Source organism: Leiobunum rupestre, chromosome 1, assembly GCF_980474605.1.
Source record: "Leiobunum rupestre chromosome 1, qqLeiRupe1.1.hap1, whole genome shotgun sequence".
In the NCBI taxonomy this organism is placed as follows: Eukaryota; Metazoa; Arthropoda; class Arachnida; order Opiliones; family Sclerosomatidae; genus Leiobunum; species Leiobunum rupestre.
Window position 1 is genome coordinate 66,512,394 of NC_143384.1, and position 27,262 is coordinate 66,539,655.

The window sequence follows — 27,262 nt, forward strand, 5'->3', positions numbered from 1 at the left end:
CAGAGGATTCGTCGTCCAGGAGAATCCATTGAAGTCTATTATCACGATAAGGTAGCCAAGGCCAAGCTTTGGGGACTATCCAACGATGCCATGGTGGAGTACATTGTCACTGGTTTGAACGATGATCAGATGAAATTGTCTTTGAGTGCGCGCGATTACAATACACTTCCGGATCTCCTTAAGGCTATGCGACAGTTAGAAGAACGACTGCAAACTTCGAAACAAATGAAAACGAAATCTTTCAACGAAACGAGTAAGGACTTTCATGGACGAAACGTAAAGTGCCAATCTCAGGAATTCAAGTCTCACGAAACGCAACCATCGGCATTCGGAAGCAACTCGGCGAACAAAGCCAGTTCTACTTCGCGAAGGAAGCCTAGGGTTAATGAAAAAGGAGAACCCCTTTGCTATAACTGTAACTCTTATGGACACATATCGAGAGACTACCAGAAACCGCAACAAAAACCACGGTGTTTGACGTGTCAGAAAGTTGGCCACGAAACAAAGTACTGTACTGCCAAATCGACACCAGACCAAACGAAAGAGGGCCTTAATTTTAAAGCGAAATAACCAATTTGAATGGAAATTCGAAATATTTTATGAACGCAGAAATTAATGGAGTTCCCATTCAATCCTACGTCGATTTGGGAAGTAAGTGTGTCGCTTTACGTAACAGCGATGCGCAACGATTACAGTTGCAAATCGAGAAGATTAAATGAGATTCGTTCATTGGAGGCTATGGTTCAGGGAAAACCAAGGTTTTAGGAGTAGCCACGGTTGAGCAGTGTTCAGCGATAGATACAAATATCTTAGATAAAACGTATTTAGGTACGTGTATAGATATTTTTTCTTTACATAAAATAATAGCACCAAAATTCGAGTACCATCTAAACTTACCTAAAAGAAAGAGTTAGATAAAAAAAATCAATTGAAATCTTTTTAGTTCCATATATTTTTCTAAATTGTTTCATTTCAGTAACTTACTTTTCATTATGAATTTCAATCTGACTCAGGCTTTTTGAGCAAACGTTGGTTTACTCATTATCTGTTGTGTAACTCTTAGATTTTACGGGTAGATATTATTACGTCATGGTTTTTGCGAAGTTACCTTAGTATCTCATGATTAAGTTGTACCAACAATCAATACATTTAAGACGATGCTCCAGTTGATACGCGAAGTAGCTTACGTCATATTATAAAAATGTCGGAATCAATTAATGTTGTTGACGAAATAGGTGTAGCCGGCCATAGCAAACCAAGACCAGTGACAGTCGAAAATGGTACATTATGGAAACCTAATCTTCCGTATCTTCTGGACGGCGAGTTTTTTTTTACCGGTTGATAATTGTAACTTAAACGACAAATCACTACCGTTCAGGTGTTTAAGTTGTCCTGAAAGAAAAGTGTTGATGGCTTCTAGAACATCGACTGGTAACTTGCTGAAACACATTAAGGTAATTAAATATTTACAAATGCTTATGTTTTTATAGTATCTTTAAATATTTCAGTGAAAACATTAACAAATGATACGAAAATAGCATTGAGTAAAATTTGTGACACCGCCGTGTTTAATGATTGCTTGTTGTTAAGCTTATTCAATATATGACTCCTCAAACGATTTAGTGATGCTACTATGATCTTAATAAGATTTACGATATTACAATTATTCGAATTTACAAGACAGCGCTAAGACCCTATCAGCCAAAAAAGTGAGTTGGGCCGACCTCTCTCGTAGTCCGTTCAACTAACCTCAGCCTTTTTGGCTGATGGGGGGGGGGGGGGTAAATTTGAGAGTAAATTAAGCATTTACCATAAAAAAGACGACGTCTCCACGACAATAATTTATTCTTTTCCGTTTATTAATTTCGATGCACCGTTATTTGTTCGGTTAACATCAACACTCCGTGAAACGACAAAAAACCAGCTGTCTCGTTACTAAACTTATATCTCTGTGATAAAGAGGGGTTCGTTCCAAGTTACTCTTGTTCGATCCGATAGTCCTGTATTGGGATCTTTTAAGAACAATTAGCTGGAACTTATAGTTTTAAAACAAATCCAAGAAAAAAAAGCTGCCAAGAAATCGTCTTCGGAACTAGATTGTAATGGTGAAAGTTCGAAGCGTCTACGCTGTCAGCCTCCGTCCAAAAACGAAGTAAGTGTTTTACATTGAAGCGCAAATTGTGGCTTTCAATCGGATGTTTTAATTTAACTATTTAAAAAGGGAATAAAACTTCGTTGTTCGGTGTGGAACACCAACACTTTTTTCACCACTCCCGCCTCTGCTCTGACTTTAGACATTTTAGCGTTGCTTACTTATTGAGGGTTTTATTTATTAAAGATCGTCTTTCCGGTTTTATTCCCTTTGAAATGAACACACTATTCATTTAACATGTGGTCCAAACTTCTCAAATATATAAATACTTAAAATAGGTTAATATCTAAATATATTTGGGAAAGCCTCTATGAATACCGCTTATTAATTAAGCCATAAGTATTTTATATGCGAAGTGGCAGGTGGTATAAAATAACATATCTACAGATAGGTTCAAGGCCAACCAAGAAGCCAAAATGACTTCCGGGTGGGTCTATTTCCTTACTCGTTATCGCGTAAACGGACATGTTTGAAATCGCAAAAGCCGTTGGGCCGAAATTCGAAGCACGCTTCTTCTTGAGAGCGCCGTCAAGCTCAGTGAAGGCTGAACTTGCCACTCTACAGGGTATTGACAACAAAATGGACCAGGGCGAATATCTCGAAAGTGTTATAGCTACGGTATTGAAAGTTTAGGGTGTAATAGATCGCTTAGGGGTCAACCGACAATCAAAATTTCTATGACCTTGAACCATATCTTCAAGAGTTACGAAGTTGGTTCCGATCAGAAAGGTTTTCCTCCCCGTCACATTTTAAAGCTAACTAGCTTAGAAATAGGAAGTCGAGAAATGTTAGGCCATTTAAATTTCCATAGTCGGTTTATCCCGTAAGCGCTCCATAACACCCTAAAATATCACAACCGTAGCTAAAACACCTTATAAGATATTCGCCCCTGGTGGTCCATTTTTTAGTTAACACCTTGTATAAATTATCTCTGATAAAGAAAACGTATTCGCAATTACCGATACATTTGTCGGTAATAACGGTAGTATGGTAATCTACTTTTAACTATACCATAAAGTACTACGAAGTTAACTTTTTTTTTATAAACTCTTTTTGATAGGTTGACGAAGTCGTGATGGACTATGTAATAGCCGAAATGCGGCCAGTATAAACTGTTGAATAACCCTCATTTCGACGTCTGGTTAAAAGTTTGTCCGGTGGCACCGAACCATCTTATGGTACCAGTTTCAAGGATAAACTCCTGACAAAACGAGAAACTTTGGAATACAACTTAAGGGTTCTTTTTTCTAAAGCAAGTTACGTTTGCACAACAGCTGATGTCTGGAGCTCTAATCATAAGTCATTTATGGGGGTTACCGCGCATTATATAGACCCTTTTTCGATAAACCGTACATCTGCCTTACTTGCATGTCAAAGAATGAAATTTAATCACACGTTCGTCGAAATTTCGTCCGTTTTATTTGCAGTTTATTCAAATTACGACTTAAGTATTCCGAAATTAGTGGGAACTGTCACGGATAATGCGTCTAATTTTGGAAAGGCTTTTAGACTCTTTAGTGTTCAAGACAATATGTCCGACGATGAGGTTTGCTTCCTAGAAAATGATTATCAGAAGACCATAGACGTACAAGAATTTCCCGATGTCTCGTTAGAATGTGACGATACAAACGATTCAAGTCTTCCGAAACACTATAAGTGTTTTGCTCATTCGATAAATTTGGTTGCGACTACGGATGCTGATAAATCATTGAAAGATAACACCTTCAAGTCACGATATAATTCGGCCATAGGAAAATGTTGCTCTATTTGGAATAAAATAAGTCGTTCGACTTCGTCGTCCGACTATATCCAAGAAATTCTTCATAAACGGCTACCCACACCTTGTCCAACTAGATGGAACTCATTTTATGATTGCCTATTGGAAATTAATAACGCTAAGGAACATTTACCCGCCATTTCAACGTACTTAAATCAAAATCAGTTTAAATCCACAGACTTTGATTTCATTTCGGAATACCTATCGATAATGCGCCCGATTGCTTTGGCGTTAGACATACTCGAAGGCGAAAAATGGTGTTACCTTGGGCTAGTGCTACCAACTTTGTGCCAGATTAAACTTTCGTTAGCTGCTCTTGACAAGTTAAATAAATGTTCGAATTAAAAAAGTCTATTATTGAAGGGTTAGATAAAAGGTTTAGAGAAATACTTATATTGGAAAACTCTGCAAGTACACCATACGTATTAGCTACGGTCTCACTACCGAAGTTCAAGCTACAGTGGCTATCAAAATGGGGTGAAGGACATAAATTAGAGTTTGTTAAAAACCTTTTCATATTAGAAGCTACTAAGTTATCAAGAAAGATTCGTCCACCGGAACGTAATACAGATAAAGTGGATCTGTCAGCTACGTCTGATAAAGTGGACTCTTTCTTTTCGTTTCTAAACAACCACGAAGACGTCGATCCTGTCGATTCTATGTGTAATAAAATTACCTTACAAGTTATTAATTATTTCGAAAATAAAAATAGGGACCTAATCATTTTACATGAGTATCCTATAGTAAAGGAAATTTTTCTTAAATACAACACTATATTGCCTTCCTTCGCAGCTGTAGAACGAGCTTTTAGCGCTGCCGGGCAAATTCTATCACCAAGGCGAAATTGATTAGACGACAATATGTTTGAAACTATGCTAATGTTGAAGTATAACCAAAATAATTTTTTGTAGAAATATAAATGGGTTAAATATATCTAAAATCCCAATAAAGAAATTTTGCAATGTATTAAAGTTTTTTTCTTTACTTAATGTATCCGGTTTGGCCATTGGAGAGTCTTGCGTAATCCCAATAGGTTTTTTAAATGAAGACCACCAACAAAAATTAAGCCTAAAAATTTCTACTGGGGGTCAGTGGCGTAACTAGGAACTCTGCCCCCCCCCCGCGGAAATCGACTTCGGGGCCCCTTTTTTCTTAATCATATAATTTTCGGGGCCCCTAGTTCTCGCCCCCCCCCCGTGCCGCGGGATCTGCGGGGGCACTATTTACGCCACTGCTAGGGGTGAAAACGTTCCACAATGGCAGTACGTCGGTGCTCAGAGGAGAAGTATCCCTCCAGGCACAGCGTTATTTTTTAGCCGCCAAAAAGTACTGGCAGACTGGTCACGGAAGGTCACAACGAGGTCATAATAGTGGCGTTGAGCTAGAAAAAAAAACCGTGCATGTGGCACAAATTTCAGCATGCTACCTAGCGGCGGTTAAAAGTTATTTATGGGACATACATACATACATACATACAGTAGGACAAAAATTGAGAAATCTATAATATATTTCGCAATGTTTGGCCTTATTTATGTATGATATGTATATCTGTCCCATTAATAACTTTAAATCACCGCTCAGTAGTATGCTTAAATTTGCGCTACGTGCACAACTTACTTTTTCTAGCTCAAAGCAACTATTTTGAACTAGCTGTGACCTTCCGTGCCTAGGCTGCCAGTACCTTTTGGTGGAAAACATTTTGTCGCGCCTGACGGAATACTTTTCTTTGAACACCACCGTGCTACCCTTGGGTCATTACTACAGTAGATATTTTAAGTATATTTTTGGTTAGTATTCTTTATTTAAAAACACTAATTGAAATTACAATTTTTGTGGATCCCCAGTCTATTTCGTGTCTATTCTCTTTTTTTATGTGCATAGCAAGTCCATTGCTTTCATCTTTTTTTTTCATCTTTTTTCTCTACACATTTTTTGTGTTCGTTTTGTCTTTTTTTTAGCTGTCTCTTTGTTTGTCCTATATATTTTTTATTGCATTTGCATTTAATTTCATATACCACTCCTGTTTGATTTTGATCGACTACTTTAGGTTTATTTTTAATTAATTTAGATGGACTTGCTATGCACATAAAAAAAGAGAATAGACACGAAATAGACTGGGGATCCACAAAAATTGTATGCCAAGAAGAAAAATGGTTTAAACGATGTTTTAAAGAGGCGGTGTATATTAACGATAGGGGTGAATTAAATTTAGATAAAGGGAATATAAATTTAAAAGGGTGGGGGGAAATAAAATTAAAAACTAAAAAATAAACCAGATTATGGGGTAATGCTGTTTAATGAAAAATTGTTGTAGAATTATGTTTTTTGGAAATTTTTAATTTTTAATGGTTTAATTGTATAATTTTTTATGTTTAAATTTGTAAAATGTTTATTAGTAATGAGTTAACGGCTGACGAAGGACCTCGGTCCGAAAGCTCCAAGAAAATAAATATTTTAAAACCATGAAGTATCAGTCCCTTTGATATTTTATTTTGTAAGTTTAAATTAACCATGGATCAGAAATTAAACATTTATAATGTATATACTGTTAGATACTTCTCCTCAAATAATTGGATAAATGTATCTACTATCTGTATCTTGTACCTAGATACCAAATCGCTGAACACTGCGGTTGAGCTAAGAGTGGATCAGGCAACTGACGAAGTTAACGTATACGTGGTGCCAGATTCAGCTCAAGATATTCCTATACTAATTGGACATCCTTTTACTGAACAATCTCATGTCGTAGTTGTTAAACGAAAGAACAACTAATGTATTTTCGAGGAACGCCCAGACGAACGAGAAAGCGACGCTTGCCTACTTAACCTGGACATTCCAACCTTACCGGAACCAGTAGTGAATCTATGGGCTAGTAAGCAACTGTTATTCCACCGAATTACATTGAATTTGTCGACTTGATTACGCTAGAACCGAAAACTTACGCGCAGGAAATATATGTAGAAACTAGTATGAGAATGAAACCGGAAAACGAATATTGTTTACCCCGTACAGTCTGTTCAGTCACTGAGGATGGATTAACGTCTCTACCAGTTATCAACGTGTCTGATAAGGACCGCATTATAGAGGCAGGTCAGAAGTTCGCACGAGGACAAGTTTGTGTCAAGGAAACTGAGTCAGCTGTCGAAGTGTTGCACTCGGAACCTACCGACCGCAGTCCACTTCCCATGGAAGACGTCACTACGGGTCCGGACATTTCAGAGAAAACTCGTGAACGTTTACACGAACTTTTAAACTCCTATCGGGACTGTTTTTCCAACGCTTTGATGGAACTCGGTAGAACAGATCAAGCGGAAATGGAAATAGAACTTTCGTCAAAAAAGCCCATTTCTTACCGACCCTATCGATTGTCTTTCGCGGAGAGAGGCAGGGTCCGAAAGCAGATTTCTGAACTTCTAAAAGCGGGAATCTTAGAAGAATCCGATTCATCGTATTCGAGTCCCATAATAATCGTTAAAAAGAAAAATGGAGAAGAGCCGCCAGCGTCTATGCGTAGATTACCACGCTCTCAACAAAATCAGTAAGAAAAATGCCTATCCTTTGCCGTTGATAGAAAGTCAGCTCGAGCAATTAAGCGGAAACAAACTGTTTACCAGTTTAATTATGATGTCAGACTATTATCAAATTCCGCTTCACGAAGACTCTTAGGATAAAACGGCTTTTGTGACCCCGGACGGGCACTATCACTATATAACAATGCCGTTTGGCCTCTGCAACGCGTGCGGAGTATTCCAGAAAATGGTCAATTCCGTATTAGGATCATTGAGATACTCCATAGCTCTGACCTATATGGATGACATATTTATTCCGTCAGTTGACGACAACGAAGGTCTCGACAACCCGCGTCAAGTTTTGGATGTTTTACGAAATGCGAAACTAACTCTTAACTTGAAGAAATGAAGATTTTTAATGAGTGACATCGACTATCTCGGATTTGAAATTAACCGGCATGGCATAAGACCAGGATCGCGGAAAGTTGATTGCGTCAAAAACTTTCCGACACCGAAAAATGTCCAGGATCTACGACGTTTTCTCGGTCTCGCCAGATACTTTCGACGTTTTGTTAAGGGATTCGCTAAGGAAGCGGAGCCTCTCAGGGCTCTCACTACGCTATTACGGAAGGACGTTGAGTGGAGTTGGAGCTCTAAACAAGAAGGCGCATTCAACTACCTTAAAAAAAGCTTACAGAGAAGCCCAGACTCGAGTTGTACGACGTGAACGCCGAGACTGAAGTACATACTGACGCTAGTTCAATTGGATTGGCTTCGATTCTTCCGCAACAAGCTTCGAATGGATGGTGGCATCCGATTTGCTATGTGAGCAGAAAAACCACCAAGGAAGAAGCACGCTATCACTCCAGCGAACTGGAAACTTTAGCTGTCGTCTGGAGTCTTGAAAAATTCAGAGTTTATTTAATTTGAATCGAATTCACCGTTGTAACAGATTGTGACTCTGCGCGTTGTACGCTCTCGAAGGAACACCTCGTCCCACGAATCGAACGTTGGTGTCTACGATTGCAAGAATTGACGTTCTCGGTGACGCATCGTCCAGGTAAACGAATGGCACACGTAGATGCCTTAAGCAGAGCGCCTTGGTACGAAACCGAAGAAACTGACGCGACGGAAGTTCTCCAAATGTTTCATGTGGAAGTCACGCGCGAAGATCTCCTCGTCACAGCTCAGAACGTGGATCCTAAGATCAAAATGATTAAGGAACAATTGATGAAACCAGGTAAGCCGAATAAAGAAGAAAAGCGTTTGCGCGAAGAGTATGAACTACGAGACGGAAAGCTTTTTAAGAAAGTTCAATTCGTCGACGATAATCAAGTGGCAAAACTTCTTTGGGTAGTACCGGATAGCGTCCGTAGGCGAGTAGTGAAAAGCAGTCACGATGACATTGGTCACTTTGGTATAGACAAAACGTGTGCTAAGATTAGGGATAACTTTTGGTTTCCCGCTCTAAAACGTTTCGTCTTGCCTCGAATGTCTTTATCACAAACGGCCTTCCAGTAAACGACCAGGCGTGCTACACTCGATCGATAAGATCGGTATACCTTTTCACACGCTCCATTTCGACCACCTCGGACCGTTTGTACGCAGCGTAAAAGGAAACACGTTTTTAATTGTAGCTATTGACGCGTTTACGAAGTTCGCGATCATGAAACCTGTCAGAAACGCTGGCATGAATCCTACGAAACAATTTTTGGACGAATTAATTGGAATTTTTGGAGCACCAAAACGCATCATCACAGATCAAGGTACGGCCTACACGGGAAAAGCGTTTGAAAGAGCCTGCAACCAAGCTAACATCACGCACGTCTTAAATGCAACCGCTACCCCACGCGGTAATGATCATTTTGAAAGGTTGAACCGTCTTTTGACCCCCACCTTAGCAAGTATGATCACTCGCAATGACGACAAGGACTGGGACGCGCATATCCCTCAGGTCCAATGGGGAATTAATAACACTCTCCACAAAGCCACGCAAAAGACACCATTTTCCATTCTATCCAATTTATCTTCGTGGAATTCTAATGGAAACGTATTAGAAGACACAGTGAATGAAACGTTTGACAACGTAATACTCAAACGACGGGAAGACGCCATTGAAACTATTCGAGTGGATCAAGCGAAGCAAAGAAAATTGTATAACGCCAAAAGGGCCGAGGCTCAGATCTTTGAATCAGGAGATCTCGTAGTTGTGGAACGCGCACCTCAAGCTACTGGAATGTCACGAAAAACAGCGCCAATTTACAAAGGTCCATATGTAGTGGCGAATAAATTAAAATACGATCTGGAGAATCAAACAAAGAAGACGTTCTACAGGAATACAGCTCCCGTAGACAAGCTAAAACGATTTCTTCTCGTGGACAACTCTATAGAAAATTGTAACCAGGAATCTGACGACGACGTAGACAACGAGTCGGTTGAAGTAGAGTTTCCACCACCAGTTCAAAACCACAACCGACTAGAATGCGTTGTTAATACGTCGGAAGAAGTAGACAACTTTCAAGAGACGAACCCTCTAAGGCGAAGTTCAAGGCCAAGGAAATCGCCCGAACGTTTAATGTATAGTCATTAACTATGTGTTGAATTTATTTATATCTTTGTGTGAATTTCGAATTAACTTTTTTCCCCGTTTACTAAACCAGGAGTTTTAAAATTAAGGATGGCTGAATGTTAGCGCCCTTTTCACTGTACAGTCCTGATCAAAAGTTTCTGGCCGTTTTTGTTTGGCAGTCAATTTGTTTCTATTTTAGGTAGAGAGCCGAGTGAGGGCTTCACGGAAAGAATACCCTCACGAAAATATTATGCCGGTTACGATAATGCGCTACCACTAGTAGGGCACAACCCATACCGGAAATAGTAAAACCCCTCCGAAATGGCGTCACGAAAAAATTAGTATAATTTGTCGTGTTTACGCTCGTTCGACGCGTTATCCTATTTAAAAACCAAATCTGGGTTATTTTTCAGCAAAGATATTAATAAAAAAGAAAATTGTTATTGGTTAAGAATATGATCAAGTCTTGTTAGCGTTTCGAAAATGTAAGGTATGCATACGATATTCCAATTATCAATCGTTTACTCTAAGCCTAACTTCCGATAGTTAATCTGGAGCGGAAGATTTAAGTTTTAAGGTTTTCATTAAAAGCATTTCTGTTTAACCTGGTGGCGCCACTATCGCTAGTCCATTGCAGAAGCCATATTAAAATCGTGGTATAGCACTTTTTACTGTTAAAAATTAAAGTGCATTACCTCCAAGAAAAATTTGCAGTTTTCTCCTGTTCCGGGACCGTCGTTAATTTCGAACACTAAAAACGTCACTGAAACATAGAGCAGAGGATCCACCGTGATGGTCCATTTGAAGACGCCTCCGTTGAATGTCCTCAAAGGGTAAGTCGGTGAGGCTACTTCACCCGTGTTTCCAACCAAGTCCATTCCGTGTCCTTCAAATGACACAAACAAAATTATTTCTTCAAAATTTAATAGGCTTCATTCTCAATAAATTAAAAAACGTTTATAAAACCCGAAGGGATTTTTCCTAACTTGGAAGTCCATGTAAATAAGGTGCTCTAGGTTAAGGTTTTTTGGAGCTATCTACAAATACATCTGAATTTTAATTTTTTTTTTTGAAAATAAGTTTTTAGGGTGTGTCATTCAGAGATCCCCATATGACTGGTCGAGTTCACATAAAAATACATCAATCCCTTTTCTAAAACCAAATTATTCATTATCAATTGAGACAAATATTGTAAATTTTAAAAATTTTGACATTTTAGTCACAAAGACACTTTTTATGAAATTTTATAGACAGGCACCGAATACAAAAAATTACTTAGAATGAAATTGGCTCGAAAGCCACCCGCAGATCCCGAATCGTCAGAACGGAACTTGAGCCAAATGACGTTGGCAGCACTGATATTGGTAGGGGCATTGGTTCCGCAATATCTGCCGAGTGATTTTCCAGAAGAGTCTCGTTCGTGTATCTCCAAGTAGTCTCCGTTGCAATTGTCACTGTCCTCCAAATCGAAATAGCTGAAAATATTGGTATTAGAACTTTGAGTTGTAGATCGAATTTATCTGCCTCAATAAATCAGTTAAATTCAGTAATTCAGCGTGGTCAGTAGCAAATATATGGTAGAGAACCTAAATAAATGGTAGATAATGCAAATATAGGGTACTGGGGAAGGCAAATATATGATAGGGAATGCGAATATATGGTAGGGAACGCGAATATATGATAGGGAAGGCGAAAATATGGTAGGGAACGCGAATATATAGTAGGGAAGGCGAATATATAGTAGGGAAGGCGAATATATGGTAGGGAACGCGAATATATGGTAGAGAACGCAAATATATGGTAGAGAACGCGAATATATAGTAGGGAACGCAAATATATGGTAGGGAACGCAAATATATGGTAGGGAACGCAAATATATGGTATAGATCTTTACGCATATATAGAACGATATTTTTTCGCATATATAGAACGAGATTTTACGTTATTGATCAAATTAGGTGGACCCAAGGCTATTTAGTCCTAAAATGTGACGGGGAACACGAATCTTATTGAATCTAGCTTGGTAGCACTAATGGTTTTCGATATTATATTTTGAATGACCTTGAAGACCTGGCTAAGGTCATGGGAATTAATATTGACAAGTGCCCCCAGCATGATCTAAGCGTCCTGAAAATTTTAAATTCCTAGTTACAACACATTTGGAGTTCTTAGTATAAAAAATCTTGTTCAATTTATCCGTAAAAATATCTTTCTATATTTGCGTCAAAATCTCGTTCTATATATGCGTGAAAATCTCGTTCTATATGTGTTCCCTGCCATATTTTTGCGTTCCCGAATCCCTACCATATATTTGTGTTTCTATATTCAGTTTATTCCGGTTTGGCGCCCCATACACTTTCGTAAGGCCGCGAGAGAAGCAACGTATGATCCCAGCTAGAAACAATCTGTGAAAACTTGAAGCGACTCCTTCGGCGTGGAGTTTGTCAAGTTCTCGGACTGTTTAAACAGTTTTCCTTTTCCATAAAAGCATTTAAAGTCGACAGATGAATTTTAACTATTTAAGGTAGCAAGTTAAATAATAATAATACTAATAATAATAATAAAAATAATTCTCAGTTTTATAATATCCTATTAAATTATCTGATAGATTTGGTTTGGGGTATTCTTTGACCGGAATTACCACGTGTCAGAAGTCAAATATTAAAATAAAGCTTTGTCATGAATTAGACTGTTTTAGTGAGCACGTTGAGCTTTTAAACCATGCTCGAATTAAACTTCAGAAAAGGTTAATTTCCCCTCCAGAACACGAATTGTTACGCATTTGAGAGTTGACTTTTAGCGTACTAGTTTATTTCCTACATATATTAGATATACGCCCATGGATACTTCTCATTTGCTTATTTATACTTATAATACGGTCATAAACATTAATTTTATCCATGGTTACCTAATTTATATTGATTTAAGCTAAACTCACGAAAAGGTGATCTCCACGAGATTTCCAACGGCAGATGAAATTGTCCATTCACAACTTGTACTTGGCGAATACGAAGACGGGTAAGATGGGCTATTGAACGTTCCTTCAATGGCAGTTAAATCTCCACCACAAGCTATATAATTATAACTCGATTAAACAATGTTATAATGTAATCAATAAATGCCTCTTCAAAGAACTCTGAAGAAAATTGTCAGTAACGTTGATAGTATGTTAAAAAACATGATCAGGATTTTTGGGAATCCGAACGTCATTTATTTTTTTCAAATCTAATGGTACAATTAACATTAGTTAATTCGACAAAAATCAAATAACAATCTACAAAGAGAAATGTTAGCTTCGAAGAGTCGGACTTCTGAGAAAATTAGTTCATTCTTTGTCGCTTTCGATTTTTTTATACAACATCCTCCGGACTTAAATGCCTGATTAGGTTCTTAAAAAAATTACAATTTGGCGTAACTGTTTAAAGGAGCCAGGGACCCCTTCAGAGAGTATCTCAGTCTCTCATGTGTAATATTATTGAAGAAAATAATACTATATAATAAAAAAACTCCTTGATTTTGATTACCTACAAAGTATTCCCTGACCGATCTAGGTGGATGAATAAACAATTAAAGATGGACAATTTTCTTTTAAAACTGTGAACAATGAACTGGTCCTAATTTCAACAGTTGCATAAGCACATTACTTTTTTCGATGGATAAACCACTTTCTTGGCTTTTAACAAAGAAAGTTTAATATACAGTTGAGTTACGCGGAGAATGCAACAATATCTAAATAAGAAAACATAGTTAAAGTGCCTTTTTACTCACCAGACGTCGATGTGGAATAGGTGGCTCTGAAGAGACCGAAACTGTAGAGAAATACGTGGAGTTCACTTCCCCGGGAAGTGATGGGATGAGGAATGGTGTTCCCGCAGAAGCGAAGGATCAGGGGGGAATCTTGGCTGTCACCGTCACGAATTTCCATAAAAGCGGCCGTGCAATTCTCAGAGTTGAAGATTACGATGTTGGTGAAAGTCAGAGTTACTTGTTTCCCTAAATTGTTCAAAAATTTCAACAGAAAGTTTAAAATATTATTAATACTATTAGAAGTTATATCTAGAAACTCCATTACAAAAGGCCTGAGCCGATATAAAATAGAGTAATTTTAACCACGCCAGGAAGATTTGTTTTTAGCTAACCTTTCGCGTCTCTTCATCAAATATTGCTAAACATTTACAATACTTAATAATGGGATTTTGATCCACCTTCTAGACTTACAGGTTCGGTTTTGCTTGAAAACGCAAACCAGCACATTCATATACGTTAAACGTTGGTAAAGTCAGTTGTTGTTAATTACAAAGTGTCAAATGCGGTTAGACATTTCAATAATAATTTATCTTGGAAGACTTTACTAAACCCATTGACCGAATGTGCACCATATATGAATTGTCTATTACCACCAAAGTCTTTTAAATCTGCGTATTTATAACAGCTAGAAATTAACAAAGATGAACTAACTTAAACAAACTGAAACTAATATAAATACTCACCTTCAGTCGCGTCCAGGATCCAACTGCAGTTGTAATGACTGTAAGATCCGTGCGGGTAATTCGGCGAAGTAAGAACGCCTTCGCCGTCGTCGTAGTCACTTAAAGTTATTCGAGCGCCACACACTGCGAAAGCGAATTGTTAGATTTAGTCACGTTAAGTTACGTTTATAAAGGGTGTAAATTTAACAATTTGCTGATTGTAATTTTACTAATTTAAGTTTTAACTTTAAAGCTAATAAATGTTACTTTGAACTTTAATCTGTTCAGATTTCTAACTTAAATATAAGTAATGGATATATTTATGCGTGACTGAAAACCCTGTTCCAGGAATTCGGAAAAATACAGCGGGCATACACTTAAAGAAACTGTCGGCTCTATCATTAATAGAGAGCGTGGTTAGCTAAGCAAGCTAAAATTAAAAAAAAACGAAGCAATAATATTAATAATTATTATTAGACAACTTATACTTCACTTACAATGTTAAATGACTTTAACCTTAATTCATTATCCCATATCTAACATTTTGTTAAAATGACTATAATTTCCGTTGTTGTCTAATTTACAAATGTGCCGCCTTTAGGGTCATCACGTAGCTTAAGTATCTTGTTTGAATTTCGACGCTAGCGACATTTGTTGAAAAAAGAGCTACTTGACGTTGAGCTGACACTTGCTTTAAGAACCCTTGCTCTACCCAATTCCTTTATTCTTAAAAAATATTCTTAATACCCACCAGATTTAAAACTGACACTAAATCCTTTTCCGGTGATATTTCCGCTTGTGTGAAGTGTAAGAATAAGGTTTCTTCCAGAACTCGTTACAGAGCTATAGTTTGCTGGGACAGTTTTCCCACAGATTTTAAACAACGGATCACTGTCGTAGTTCCACGGGTCCTCGGAGACCTTACACGAATGAAAAATGTTCCTATTAGTTACTTTAATTCTATCTGATAGAAGAATTCTTTTTAATCAAGGGTATTTACAATTTATTGTAAATATTCGTGCAGTCTAAATAATTATTTCATTGAATAGTTCTCTTGTTTCTCAGATTAATTAGAGGATGGGTTAATTATTTCAATGCAATTAACGGATTGTAGACCATTGGACCGAAATCCCATTCGTCCGAATGTACCATTCAACCGAATTCCAATCGACCGAAAACCGCATTTTGCGCGGTTTTCATTCAATATACCGTTAGTGATACATATTTATATATCGTAGGTTACGTGACGATAGTATATCTAATTTGGACTAAATATGTCTTAAATATTTATTATTTCGTACCGACGTGTATTTTTAGACCTTTTTCCCTTGAAAGTTGATATTTTCCGGGTTTAATTTTGGAAAATAACCTTGATAAGACCCGACGTGAAATAGTTGCCTACCATATCTAACCTAACCCAACCTAACCTAACCTAACCTAACCCCACCTAACCCAACCCAACCTGAACTAACCTAATCTAACCTAACGCAACCCAACCTAACCTAACCTAACCTAACCCAACCTGAACTAACCTAACCTAACCTAACCTAACCCAACCTGAACTAACCTACCCAAAGTGAAAACGAACCAGATTTAAATTTCCCATTCAACTGAATCCCGCCATGTTGGGCTATAAACGAAAATACTTTTCGGTTCAATGGGATTCGGTCAAACGGGATTCGGTCCAATAGTATACAACCCAATTAACGTCTCAATCGTGTTTAAAAAAGCGGATAGCGATAATTTTGGAGTAGGGTGTTGTGAAATGATTATGTCAATGCATTTTTCTTAAAAGCCATGTAATACTGATTTCTGAATATTCTGTGTGTTTGTTTATTAGCAAGAGAACTTTTTAAATTGAAAATATTAAAAAACATATTTACAGATTTATTTTTTTTAACGGTAGGCGGAATGTTTCAATGATAAAGTCGTAGAGAATAATCTGATACTTACAAAAAACATTAATAGTTCGAAATAGGCCTATTTTCAAGTAAGATATTAATTAATGATTTAATTTAACCGTGACGACAACGAAATATTCAAGTAAATGTTTATCCTTTAAATTTATTACAACATTATTGGTTATCCACAACAATACGGCTTTGAAATTCTGGTAGACCATCACGTAGGAACGGAAAAAAACCTTTAAAACGGGAAAAGATTTCATTCAACGCGTTCTTAAGGATGAAACTTTAACGTTTTTGTAATAAAATAGAACCAATGATACAATCCCCGTGTAGATTAAATCAAGTCTAAATTGCAGATGCTGGTAATGAGGAAAAGCTCAGAACAAATGGAAAGCATGCCATATTTCATAAAGGGATTGCAAAGAAACCCGGCCACTTGTTTAAAGGCATAAAAGTCGCTCGATGACTTAGGCCTAAGGTGGTGCCTTGGGTATTAGCCTAGTTGATTATTATTATTATTATAACTATTATTATTCATTGTTTTGAAATGAAAAATATTAACCCTAATCCCAATAAATATGGATTTTATTTTAATTAGGTTGTGTCAGGAATCCATTCCTCTGCTTGGAATGCTTATCGTGCCGTATCGTGTATGGTAAGATCACTCTGACGGCTTTGGCCCCACCTACGAGAGAAAAAATCCCCTCTCCGCACGCTCCCCTTTCACGTTGTTGTTTGTTAAGTTTATATAGTGAAGTCAAAGAAACCGTCAGCCACATCGAAAAGAAAACCTGCAGCGATAAGCATTCCAAGTAGAAGTATGGATTCCTGGTTGTGTCGGCAGTTTCAAACGTTATTTCTACGTGGCCGCCCCTATAATCAAGTTCTTGACGTATGGACGTCTGTATCGATGAAAATTGTGACTTTCGAAAACATCCTGAAATAGGCTGTTGCGAAACTCAGGCCGTTTAAAAATACTACTCAGCTAGGCTTATACCAAAGGCAACAGCTTAGGCCAACATAAGTTAGCGTTTTTAAATACCATTAAATCAGGTGCGACAGTTACAATGCGTTAGTGGGTCGTGGAAAACCCCTCATGATAAGCGAGCCAGCCTACATTATCTATCACCGTTAACATCAATAAGCTATTATGGAAAGGGGTTCACCGAAGAGCTCTAGTGAAAACTCTTTAATCAGTGCAAAAGAAATTGAAAACTCGATGCAGAAAGAGTCGTTACGAGCCGTCACGAAATTTGGTTTAGATCTACTATAACAATATTGCAGTCAAAACAAATACCAAACTATTGGCAACTTCTGATAACATTCATTTTCAATTCTTGTACAAAATTGCCCTATTCAGAGGAATAAGAGACATACTGGATATCATTGATTAATTTCAAAGATTTTAACAATAATTGCTACCTATTAAATACTAAATGTATAACCAACCTTTTTCTCACTAAACCATCATTAAAGGGGAACGGCCAGGATTTTCCAAATATCGCCTTATTTGCATATCAAAAGATCAACAAGACGTTCAATATACTTACACGTACCTTTTTGTCTTGAAACAATAGTTTTTTGCCCATAAAGTTGAAACAAAATATAACTCCAAGTATTTGGGTTTGAATTTCCAGTTGCCACCTTAGGGTGTATCGCCGTCGTCAGCACAACCTTCGCAGTGGCGTCGCCAGACCGTTTGTGGGGGCCCCTTCAAATTCAAAATTGGACCCCCTAAATGTTTGCAAAGCCCCCCCCCCAAACGTATGCCGTAGTTCCCCCAACTGCAAAATAATGTGTAGATAAAATAATACTTTCGTATCGATCTAAAAGCACATCTTCAGTGCTAGACCCTTTGACGATCGGGGCGGCTCACGAATTTACCTCCCCTCCGAATTTCTAGAAGAGCAATCGTTTAGTAGTTAAAAGCAGTAAAACTATGATACCATTTTAATTTGTTTACTGGCTTACTTGTGCATAGTACTCAATTAACAAATAATCACACCACTGTTGCACAATAATACCATTTTTTAGAAACGCTACAGCTGTTTCGGGACGACTCGCACGTCCCGAAACAGCTGAAGCGTTTCTAAATAAACGTATTATTGTGCAACGTAACCATTACTAAAATCGCAATTTTTTGTAATTGCATGAACAATGCCGCCCATAGAAAATGCCGCCCAGGGCTTATCTTAGGGAATCGGGTTGCTTAATGGTGTTTTGTAAAACCGAAGGGTAAAATATATATTCGGCATTTCATTCTATCTAAGTTCTACTAGAAATAGTTGGCCCAGATTGGCCCCCCAAAATGAAATCCCTGGCGACGACACTGGGCCTAAGTGAGTGATTTGCCAAATAGCCTAACTTTTGAAATCGCACAAATTAGGCTTAGGTCTTGTAAAACTGGAACGCTCCGCGCGTGCAAAATAAAAGAAAAAAATCTTTCCCGTCTTTAGCAGCACGCACTTTTATATTGTTTTTTAACTTTAATCAAGCAAGGAGTGTCTCACCGATTTCTCACCAGGTGTCGCAGCGGACGCGCGCTTTTAAATTTCCCGAAACTTCTTTATTTTATTAAAAATTAAACGCTTAAAATGTTTTGATGCGGCTTTCGCCTTAAATTTTTGTTTTTTTAACGGGCTATTGGGCTATCTAACTGGTTAAAGCTTGACTGTTCACATTTAATATGAGTGATAGGATACTTGTACACTTTTGTGATTTAAAAACGAATTTCAGCTTTTAATTGCCTTAAAATAAGGTTTTACCAAAGTCAAAGAACAAACAAACATTTCGAAATGTTTTGTTATTGCTAAGAAAATTTAATTTTTTATCACTTTATACCTTATTTCGTCAAAATAAATTTGTAATTAGTAAGTTTAAAATTTTCTTATTGAAACGTTTTGTCTGCGCCTACAGTAAAAAAATTAAAACCTTAAAGCATTTTCCAATTTTTCTGAATTTTACAAATTAAAAAGTTCCCCTACTATACCTTTTTTCCTTCCAAATTCTAGATTAAATAGTGTATACAGCAAGAAGCCCCGGCCGATCAAACTGAGACTTTCGGTATTTTCGAATCTCGACGATGGTAATACATTGTTTCATATTTTAATAAATATCCACCATTCTTTAGGTAGAACATATTTCGTTATTTTCTAAGCCTTGTTTTCGAAACACAAATCAAATTAAAATATTTCTGGAATGAATTACCAAACAGACTTCTCGATTATTGTCGTTAACGCCGCGTTTCCGCTTTTGTTTGTCACGGTGATTTTATCTCAACTACATTGTTCAAAACTGACATTGTAACCCCCTTAAACTTAATTTTAAGTTCTAGTGTTACCGGGCTTTGGGATATTTTTTTAAATTGTAACATAACGGGGCATTTTTCTACAATACGCGTCCTATAAGTAAGCTCCCCTGGCTACTCTTAATGTGTTTTGGAAAGAAAATTTATTTATTACCTGAAAATAGTTATTATCGCAAGTAGGATCGTAGGGAATGTCCAAATCTATAATTTCTAAATTCACGAGATGGTTTTCTGCAACTCGGATTTTGTATGTACAATCAGAACCAGGAGGGTAACTGTTCGGATAATCTTTAGACGTAATGTTACCCTCGTTTAAGCCGGAAAATACATGAAAGCACCCTTTAAGAACAGACAAAAAAAAAACAAGATCAATTTATGATTTTGCCCTTTAAGGGACGGTGAGCTAAACTTCAAATCCTATAAAATAAAGTTATCTCCTTACCAAACACGGTACCAAAGATTAAAAATCAAATCGATGTTTATTTTGGGAACTAAAATATCACCCTTTGCCTTATAGTTAGGAAATTACTAATGTCTAATATTTTAGGGGCGAAATATAAATTTACTTTCCTTTATATTCACACAATTATTCCCCAGATTGATTAAACATAACTTCATCAAGCGTTCTGTTCCCGCAACAATAGCCAGACAACAGATAGGCTACATAAACTAAAGCCTACTTTTCAGTGAAGCCGACAGCTTTACATCAGCAAATTTGTAGGGTTCTATCCTTGGACCTTTCCCATGGTTAAGCTAATTAGGGTCAAACGGTGGTCTCACTATTGGAAATTTCTTGTACGCTAATGGCTCTGCTACTTTAAAGTTAGCCTAGATAAGATAAAAAACTAAATCAACCATAAAACTTTAAGTGATGTATATTAATAAAAAATAGAACAAAATCTCATTACGCTAACAACAAATTCTTCACTCGGATCTCTCAATTAACTCGAGAAAAATTTCAATTAAATCTAGAACGAAACTAAGTAAAAAAAATCTGAAATGATTCTTTGGAATAACCCTTGCTAACTAGATTCCTATCTGGTCAACAGAGGAAGCACGGGTCTGAGAAATACGCAGTTGTCCTCCAGAACATAAAACGATAAAGATAAGTTGGTTTTAGAGTTATCCTACACGCTGGAGAGTCTTTAAATAAGAAGGATTTACTTGTTTCGTATTGGTAGTGAACGCGGAATCCTTTTCCAATGAGGCTGCTGTCACTTTCGAACTTCAAAGTTATTTTATTCCCCGTCGAAGTGACAATCTGGGGTGATGTTAATGTCTTGCACACGCGGGTCAATCGAGGTGCCTTGTCATTCGCGCCGTCATAGACATACAAAGCGTCGAAAACGCAGTTTTGGGAAGATTCGAAATCGGCCTCTCTGATCACGAGTCTCACTATGGTTCCAAATTTCGTGGTGATGTGCCATTCGCAGTGCAAATTGGGAGGGTAACCGAACGGGAAATTCGGAGATAATATCTCTCCGTAATCCTTTCTGAATTCACCGACGCAACCTGAAATAAGGAATTTGAAAATTATCCAATTGAATAGCCTCAAAATATTTGAAAAACAGAGAAGATTGCGATCATTGAATTGGGAATAGTACCGCTAGAATGACAAAGGCGCGTTCGGGAGCCGTGGTTTCGCAAAACAAATTCTGAAATTTTGAGTCGGCGCATTCAGCCGTCAACTCTATCATTATACGGGTGGCGCCATCTATCACTTTCAAAGTACACTAGTTCTATTCATTCAATTGTATGGGATATAGTTCCCGCCGCTAACAGTGGATGGCGCTACCAACAAATGATCGAGTTTTCAATTTTGCTAAAATTGTTTCGCGGAAGGCAGATTGAAATTGCCATTCTAGCGGTACTATTCCCAATTCAATGATTGCGAGAAAAGAGGTTAAATAAAAAATAAAAATGTACACAAACAATTATGATCACTAGATGATTTAAATCTTTAGAGTAGAAACACTATTAAATAAGTAATCTTAACGTGCAAAATATCTAGCCAAACAACGTTATTGACATAACTCGTGTAATTCCTAAGAGATTTCTTTTTTGAAAAAGGATCGGCGTTAATAGGCCCTTAAATTAAACGTCTTCAAGGAAATCACCAAGACGTTACTGTTTATTTGGTGCTTGTTGAAATAATGTAAACTTTTCACCTGAAAACAGGACATCGTGCTTTTGCTAAGCATTAATTTGCAAAAAAAAAGGTTTCATGTTTTAAAGCAAACAATGATTGCATAATGCTTACCATGCAGGGGAAAAGTGTTCATTATTTCAACAAGCGCTATATAAACAGTAACTTTCAGGTCCTTGTTCTCCGAAACAATTTTATTGCGATTTCCTTGAATATGTTTTATTGAAGGTCCTTATTGATTTATATTAATAAGCTAGTATAAGCAAATTATTTCGAATTAAGTATAGGTTTCCATAAAATAAAACAATTAAAAATTAAAGTTTAAAATGATTTTCTCTTAAGCTTTATGGTACTGTATTGGCACGCGCGTTTCGCACGTGGACTTCAAATTACAAAATCTTTATCGACTCGAGTGCGCGCTCTATATCTTCAATAACTATAGCTAATGACGTAGAAAAAACATTTACACGTGGCTCCCCGTATTTTATAGTAACACCTATTTAATAGGAGGACTATCCTTGAAATAGGTTAAAGGACGATTTAAGAAATCACGATACTTTATGGTTTTACCTTGCACGGAGTACTCCAGCCGAAAGCCATGAATAGAGATCGAATCATCACTAACAAATCTAACGAATACTTTGGACGCATTTATTAAAATCGGCGGTGGTAGAGGAGTTGGAGTCCCGCAAAATCGAGCAACAGAGAAAAGCGACGGTGATCGAGCCGCTCTTTGGTTTTCATCCGCTCTCAGAATCTGCATTCAATTAAAAAAATAAGATTTAACTAATAATTGGACGGTTAATTTTAACACTATATCTTTAACTTCTTCACAAAACAATACAGTCGGTGTCCACTAAAAAATGATCCCGGGCTAATTATTAAAAAACTATTTCTCCAAGAAATTAAATATCGCAAAGCACGTGGAGGAGGTCATTAGATAATACAAAACTTAATGACCTTGTGAGCCATCGTATTTTATGTCCGAGTGGATCTAAACCGATGTAAAGTAATCAATAGGAAAAACAGAAAATAATACCAAAAACCAGAAGGTCGTAAATAAAAATGTCTTAGAGGTGCTACGGCATCGACATTTTCAGGACAAATTCATTTTGGTAAGTTTTTTTAGACTATCAAAATTCGACTGACCTGGAACCTTGTCTTCAACGTCCTTTAAAATGAATATCGAAATTCGTTAGGTGCGCCACAACGTTTAGGATCTAAATTGATTTCAACCACCCTAATCTAAGTTTAATTTAAATAAATGTTTTTAATTATCCATTGAAAATTTTTATTTATGACCTTCTTGTTTTTGGTGTTTATTTTCTTGACTTCCTATTGAACAAATTAAATTGGTTCAGAGCCACTTGGACATAAAATGCTATGGAGCATACCTCTCTATTTGGAACCAATTGTCTAAGACAATCGGTCCTCGAGATAGATTAGTAATGACTTTGGGGACATGGTTCAAGGTTATTAAGTTTTGGATCATCTAATCTAATCATCATTGGAAAAATATTCAACTATTTCCTCGAGATCTTTTATGGTCGACATCCTGTATAATGTACGGCAATTTTTTAAACATTTGGCATTTTAGTTACGAATGAACCTTACCTCAATTCGATCAAACTGGCAGTTGGTATCGTTCTCCAGTGCTAGAGTAGAAAACGCCAGCGAAATGTTGTTTCCTTGAGGAGCCTGAATTTCCCAAGTGCAATTGTAATTGTGAGGGTAGAAATTAGGGAAATTTGGACTCTCGATGACCCCCCGAATTCCTTTCACGACATTATTGCAATCTAATTGAGAAACAAACAATATTAACCATTTAGTTAATTTGTCCCTGGTCAGTCCATAATGCAGAAGGGCATGGTATTGAGCAATATGACTGCTTTCAATTATTTTTTTTCTATGTTAAACTTTAAATTTAATATTTACCACATACAAATTTCAAATTTGGGTTTGAAATATGACTGTTCTATGATTTATCTATAATTAAATATGGTAAAGTCATCCAGGGGAACATTCAAAAGAAATATTTCATTTCATAAAATTTAAAAAGATTGGCTTCTCACCGATTCACCTCAAACGATGTAACAATGACGTCAATTTTAAATTTTAATCTTGGTCACAAACTTTTTAACAAGCTTTTTCAAATTATACAAAAAAATTGTTTTGATTGGCTTATTTTGAAACTGATTACCATGGCAACGAAGCTTTCAATGTGGTGGTGAAAATATGCTTATCTTTAGATATAAAGGAACTTAAAAAGTAAATTTATCAATGGAATAGTTGAAAGATAATTCTTTACAAAGATAAACAACCTTGCGGAGTAATTTCCAACGCAAATGACAAATTAGAAAATAACGGTAACGTAGAAGTAACTGAGACAGCTCTCAAATTCTTTAATGAACATTCGAAAAACAAAAGAAGGTACTCACTTGCGTGGTAGGCTAGACTGAATCCTCGTCCGGTAACGGATGGATCAGTTCTGAATATGACGTGCATAACATTAGTGGACGACGTGATTGTGCCCGGATTTTGGGTGCTGCTGCAAAGTTTCCGAGAAAGAGGAAGCGCTTTCTCGGAATCTCCATCAAATAACTGCAAAACAAACATTCCTTAGAGCTGAGCTTTTCAGTTGTGAAATTATCGAAATCAAATATATAATTAAAAGGTTATTTATTTTTAAAATAATGCAAATATATATATATATATTCCGTACTAAATGGCTCTAGTACGGTGGTTGATTTCGTCGCTCATAAGAACTTTTATAACAGGTTTAAGTTGAGCATTCCAGAAACTCAGCACGGTTTTGCTAAAGTTCGATCTAAAGACACCAACCTCGTCAGCTTTTGTAACTGCATTGACTCGGTGGTTAAAAATAGCGGCCAGGTGTTACTTAACCGATTCATAGAATTTTCTCGCTTAATGTTCGGTTTCACGAATATATATGGTGACAAGCGAGGAATCGAGTATATTTTTAATTTTGGAAACTTTGGTAATTTTTCTCTAATAAACGCACTTCGTACTCTATTGAACTATTACACGACTGTTTTCCAAGCCATAGACAATATTTTTAGTAAACGATCTAACCCTTAAGTAGTCCAGCTCGCAGTTAGTATTGTGTTCAACGTCAATATCAACGAGAACCGCCGAAATGACGGAACCATGGGCCACTCTGATGGTCCACTTGCATTCGGCGCTGTTGCCGTAAGGGTTTGGGTAGCTCGGGGACTGAACAATTCCCGTTGGTGCAGTCAACGTTCCTCCACATCCTGGTAGATAAAAAAAAACTATGTCAGTAACTGATAAATGAATGTGAACTTTTGAGATCCTAAGAACGTGGAAAAGTAAAATAAGGGTTAATGGGGTGGATATTCACGTATAGTGTGATTTTGAAATGGGATTGAACCTTGGTTATTTGGTGAGAATATATATCATATATCATATATATATAATATATCATATATATAATATAATATAATTACATATATCATATATATCATATAATATAATCATATAATATATATCATATAATATATATCATATATTATATATATATATATATATATATATATATATATATATATATATATATATATATATATATATATATATATATATATATATATATATACAATGTCATATCAACACTTCCAATTTTGTCCGCTCCATTATATGGATTTAGATATTTCTGGCGCTGATTAGTGAGTTTTTGCTTATATTGTTAGGGGTCTTTCATACAAAATGCGTTGAGGTTATATTCCCTTTAACTAATGGGCGATGTAGATAAGAGTTAAATATATTGTAAGCCTTGGTCCGTTTAGCTATAACATTAAAAAAATTTAAATTTAAATTTTATTAATATATCTAATATAGTTTGGTTTATTTGTAGCAAGATTTCAAATCTCAAAGTGTTTGGGAAAAATAGGAATATATCCTGGAGAATAGAAAGTTATTTGAGGTTTTAAAATGGAGATTCGTCATGGTATCGAGATTTTACGACGGAATTTTGCGGTGATTTTAGATTTTTTGATTTCAGAAACGAGTGCAAGTTATTATAAAACTTAGGTTAGGTTAGGTTAGGTTAGGTTAGGTTAGGTGCAAGTTATTATAAAACTTATCTTAATAACCTACAGCAAATTATGCCAAGTACACTTATAAAGTTAATAATACCAGTTGTTGCCGAATCATAGTAAATTTTAAAACCAGGTGCCGATAGAGAGTTATCAGATTTGAATTTCAAGAACAGTTCGTGGTGATGCGATATTAGAGGATTTAGAATTCGTGTTCCACAAAATTGTCCCATCAAAGGAGAGTTTGGCTGCCTTCCATTTCTATAACGAAATAGTTTTTGTTACTATTCAACTTGTATTAACAGCTAGCAACGTCAGTTAATTAAGAGAAAATTTGAAAAAGACGAAAATAAATTTGCATATTGCTAGTAAGTTTATTAGTCACTTAAAACCGAATTTAATTTTTTTCGTTAAAAAATTATTTTTAAAAAGTGACAATTAAAATGCGGATAACTAACGTATAATTTAATATATAGGCTGTTTTAAAATACTGAAAAGGTGCTTATTTAATGACCTGTTAATTAAGCTTTTCTTTTAAATTTATAAGTAAATTGCGAATTAAAAAAACTAAACGTATATTTTTAAGAATATTGGAGAGTTTTCGACAAATGTTGAACATGTCCTTAAGCACAAATATTGTAAGTTTGACTGAACAAATTTTAAACATAAGCTGTAATTTAACTTGGTTTGCTTAAGCAAATGATGTGGAAAACTACAGCTTTAAAGAGTTAAAAAAAGACTTTATTTAAAAAAGTTGAAGAATTATTTTAGAAACATAGGCTTATTCTCGTGGATAGAACGGTTTTCGGAAATAATTATCACCTTATTTCTAAGTAATCATATCGGCAGTTATCTTGATTTTCAATAGTAAAGTTTTCGAACTGCAGACGTATCTGTTTGCCAACGGCCACTTGAATAGTCCAAATACATTCTTTGCTGTGCGGATAGTGATCCGGGAAACCAGGAGACATAATGATCCCAGCATCTCGCTTGAAGTTTCCACCACAATCTGAAATGGTAAAACATAACGAGTATTATATCAGATTGAAGGTGACGAAACAGGATGGACGGTTGACATTGTGGTTCAAATGATATTTTATTTGTACGTTTGTAAAGGAAGTTCTAAAGTCTTTCATTTGATATAAAGGACAATGCTCTTGACTTGGAATGTGTAAAGCGAACCAAATTAACGATTTTTGTTTCCCACTCCGGCTTATACTAGCAATATTGTTGAGAAAAAGTGTTAGAGCAAATTGACAGATCCTTAAGGTTTAAATTTTGGTCCCCAGATCCGCCGCCTACCGACCGAGTTTTAAATTAAATATAAAAGATGTTTTCTTGTTCCAAATT

At 36.4% G+C, this 27,262-nt stretch overlaps 1 protein-coding gene across 1 annotated transcript; it reads right to left on the minus strand.

Annotated features, from left to right (window-relative positions):
• Positions 1–12,941: 12,941 nt before the first annotated feature.
• Positions 12,942–26,883, minus strand: LOC149966179 (cubilin-like). Its single transcript, XM_090167478.1, has 12 exons — positions 26,735–26,883; positions 26,013–26,173; positions 24,930–25,111; positions 24,275–24,437; positions 23,451–23,632; positions 22,407–22,593; positions 20,855–21,202; positions 19,845–20,029; positions 15,228–15,396; positions 14,498–14,620; positions 13,776–14,000; positions 12,942–13,078 (listed from the first exon to the last, which is right to left on the minus strand). Exons 1-12 carry the CDS (start codon positions 26,881–26,883, stop codon positions 12,942–12,944), a joined length of 2,211 nt encoding a protein of 736 aa, XP_090023604.1.
• Positions 26,884–27,262: the final 379 nt, after the last annotated feature.

What these genes read in the sequence shown, in the direction of transcription:
- LOC149966179 (XM_090167478.1), bottom strand. Translation starts at nt 26,883, where the DNA reads ATGTCTCCTGGTTTCCCGGATCACTATCCGCACAGCAAAGAATGTATT. An exon ending in GCGATAATAACTATTTTCAG is followed by an intron (nt 15,397 to 19,844) that starts GTAATAAATAAA and finishes CATTCGTGTAAG; the next exon opens with GTCTCCGAGGACCCGTGGAA. An exon ending in CTATTCCACATCGACGTCTG is followed by an intron (nt 13,079 to 13,775) that starts GTGAGTAAAAAG and finishes ATAATTATATAG; the next exon opens with CTTGTGGTGGAGATTTAACT.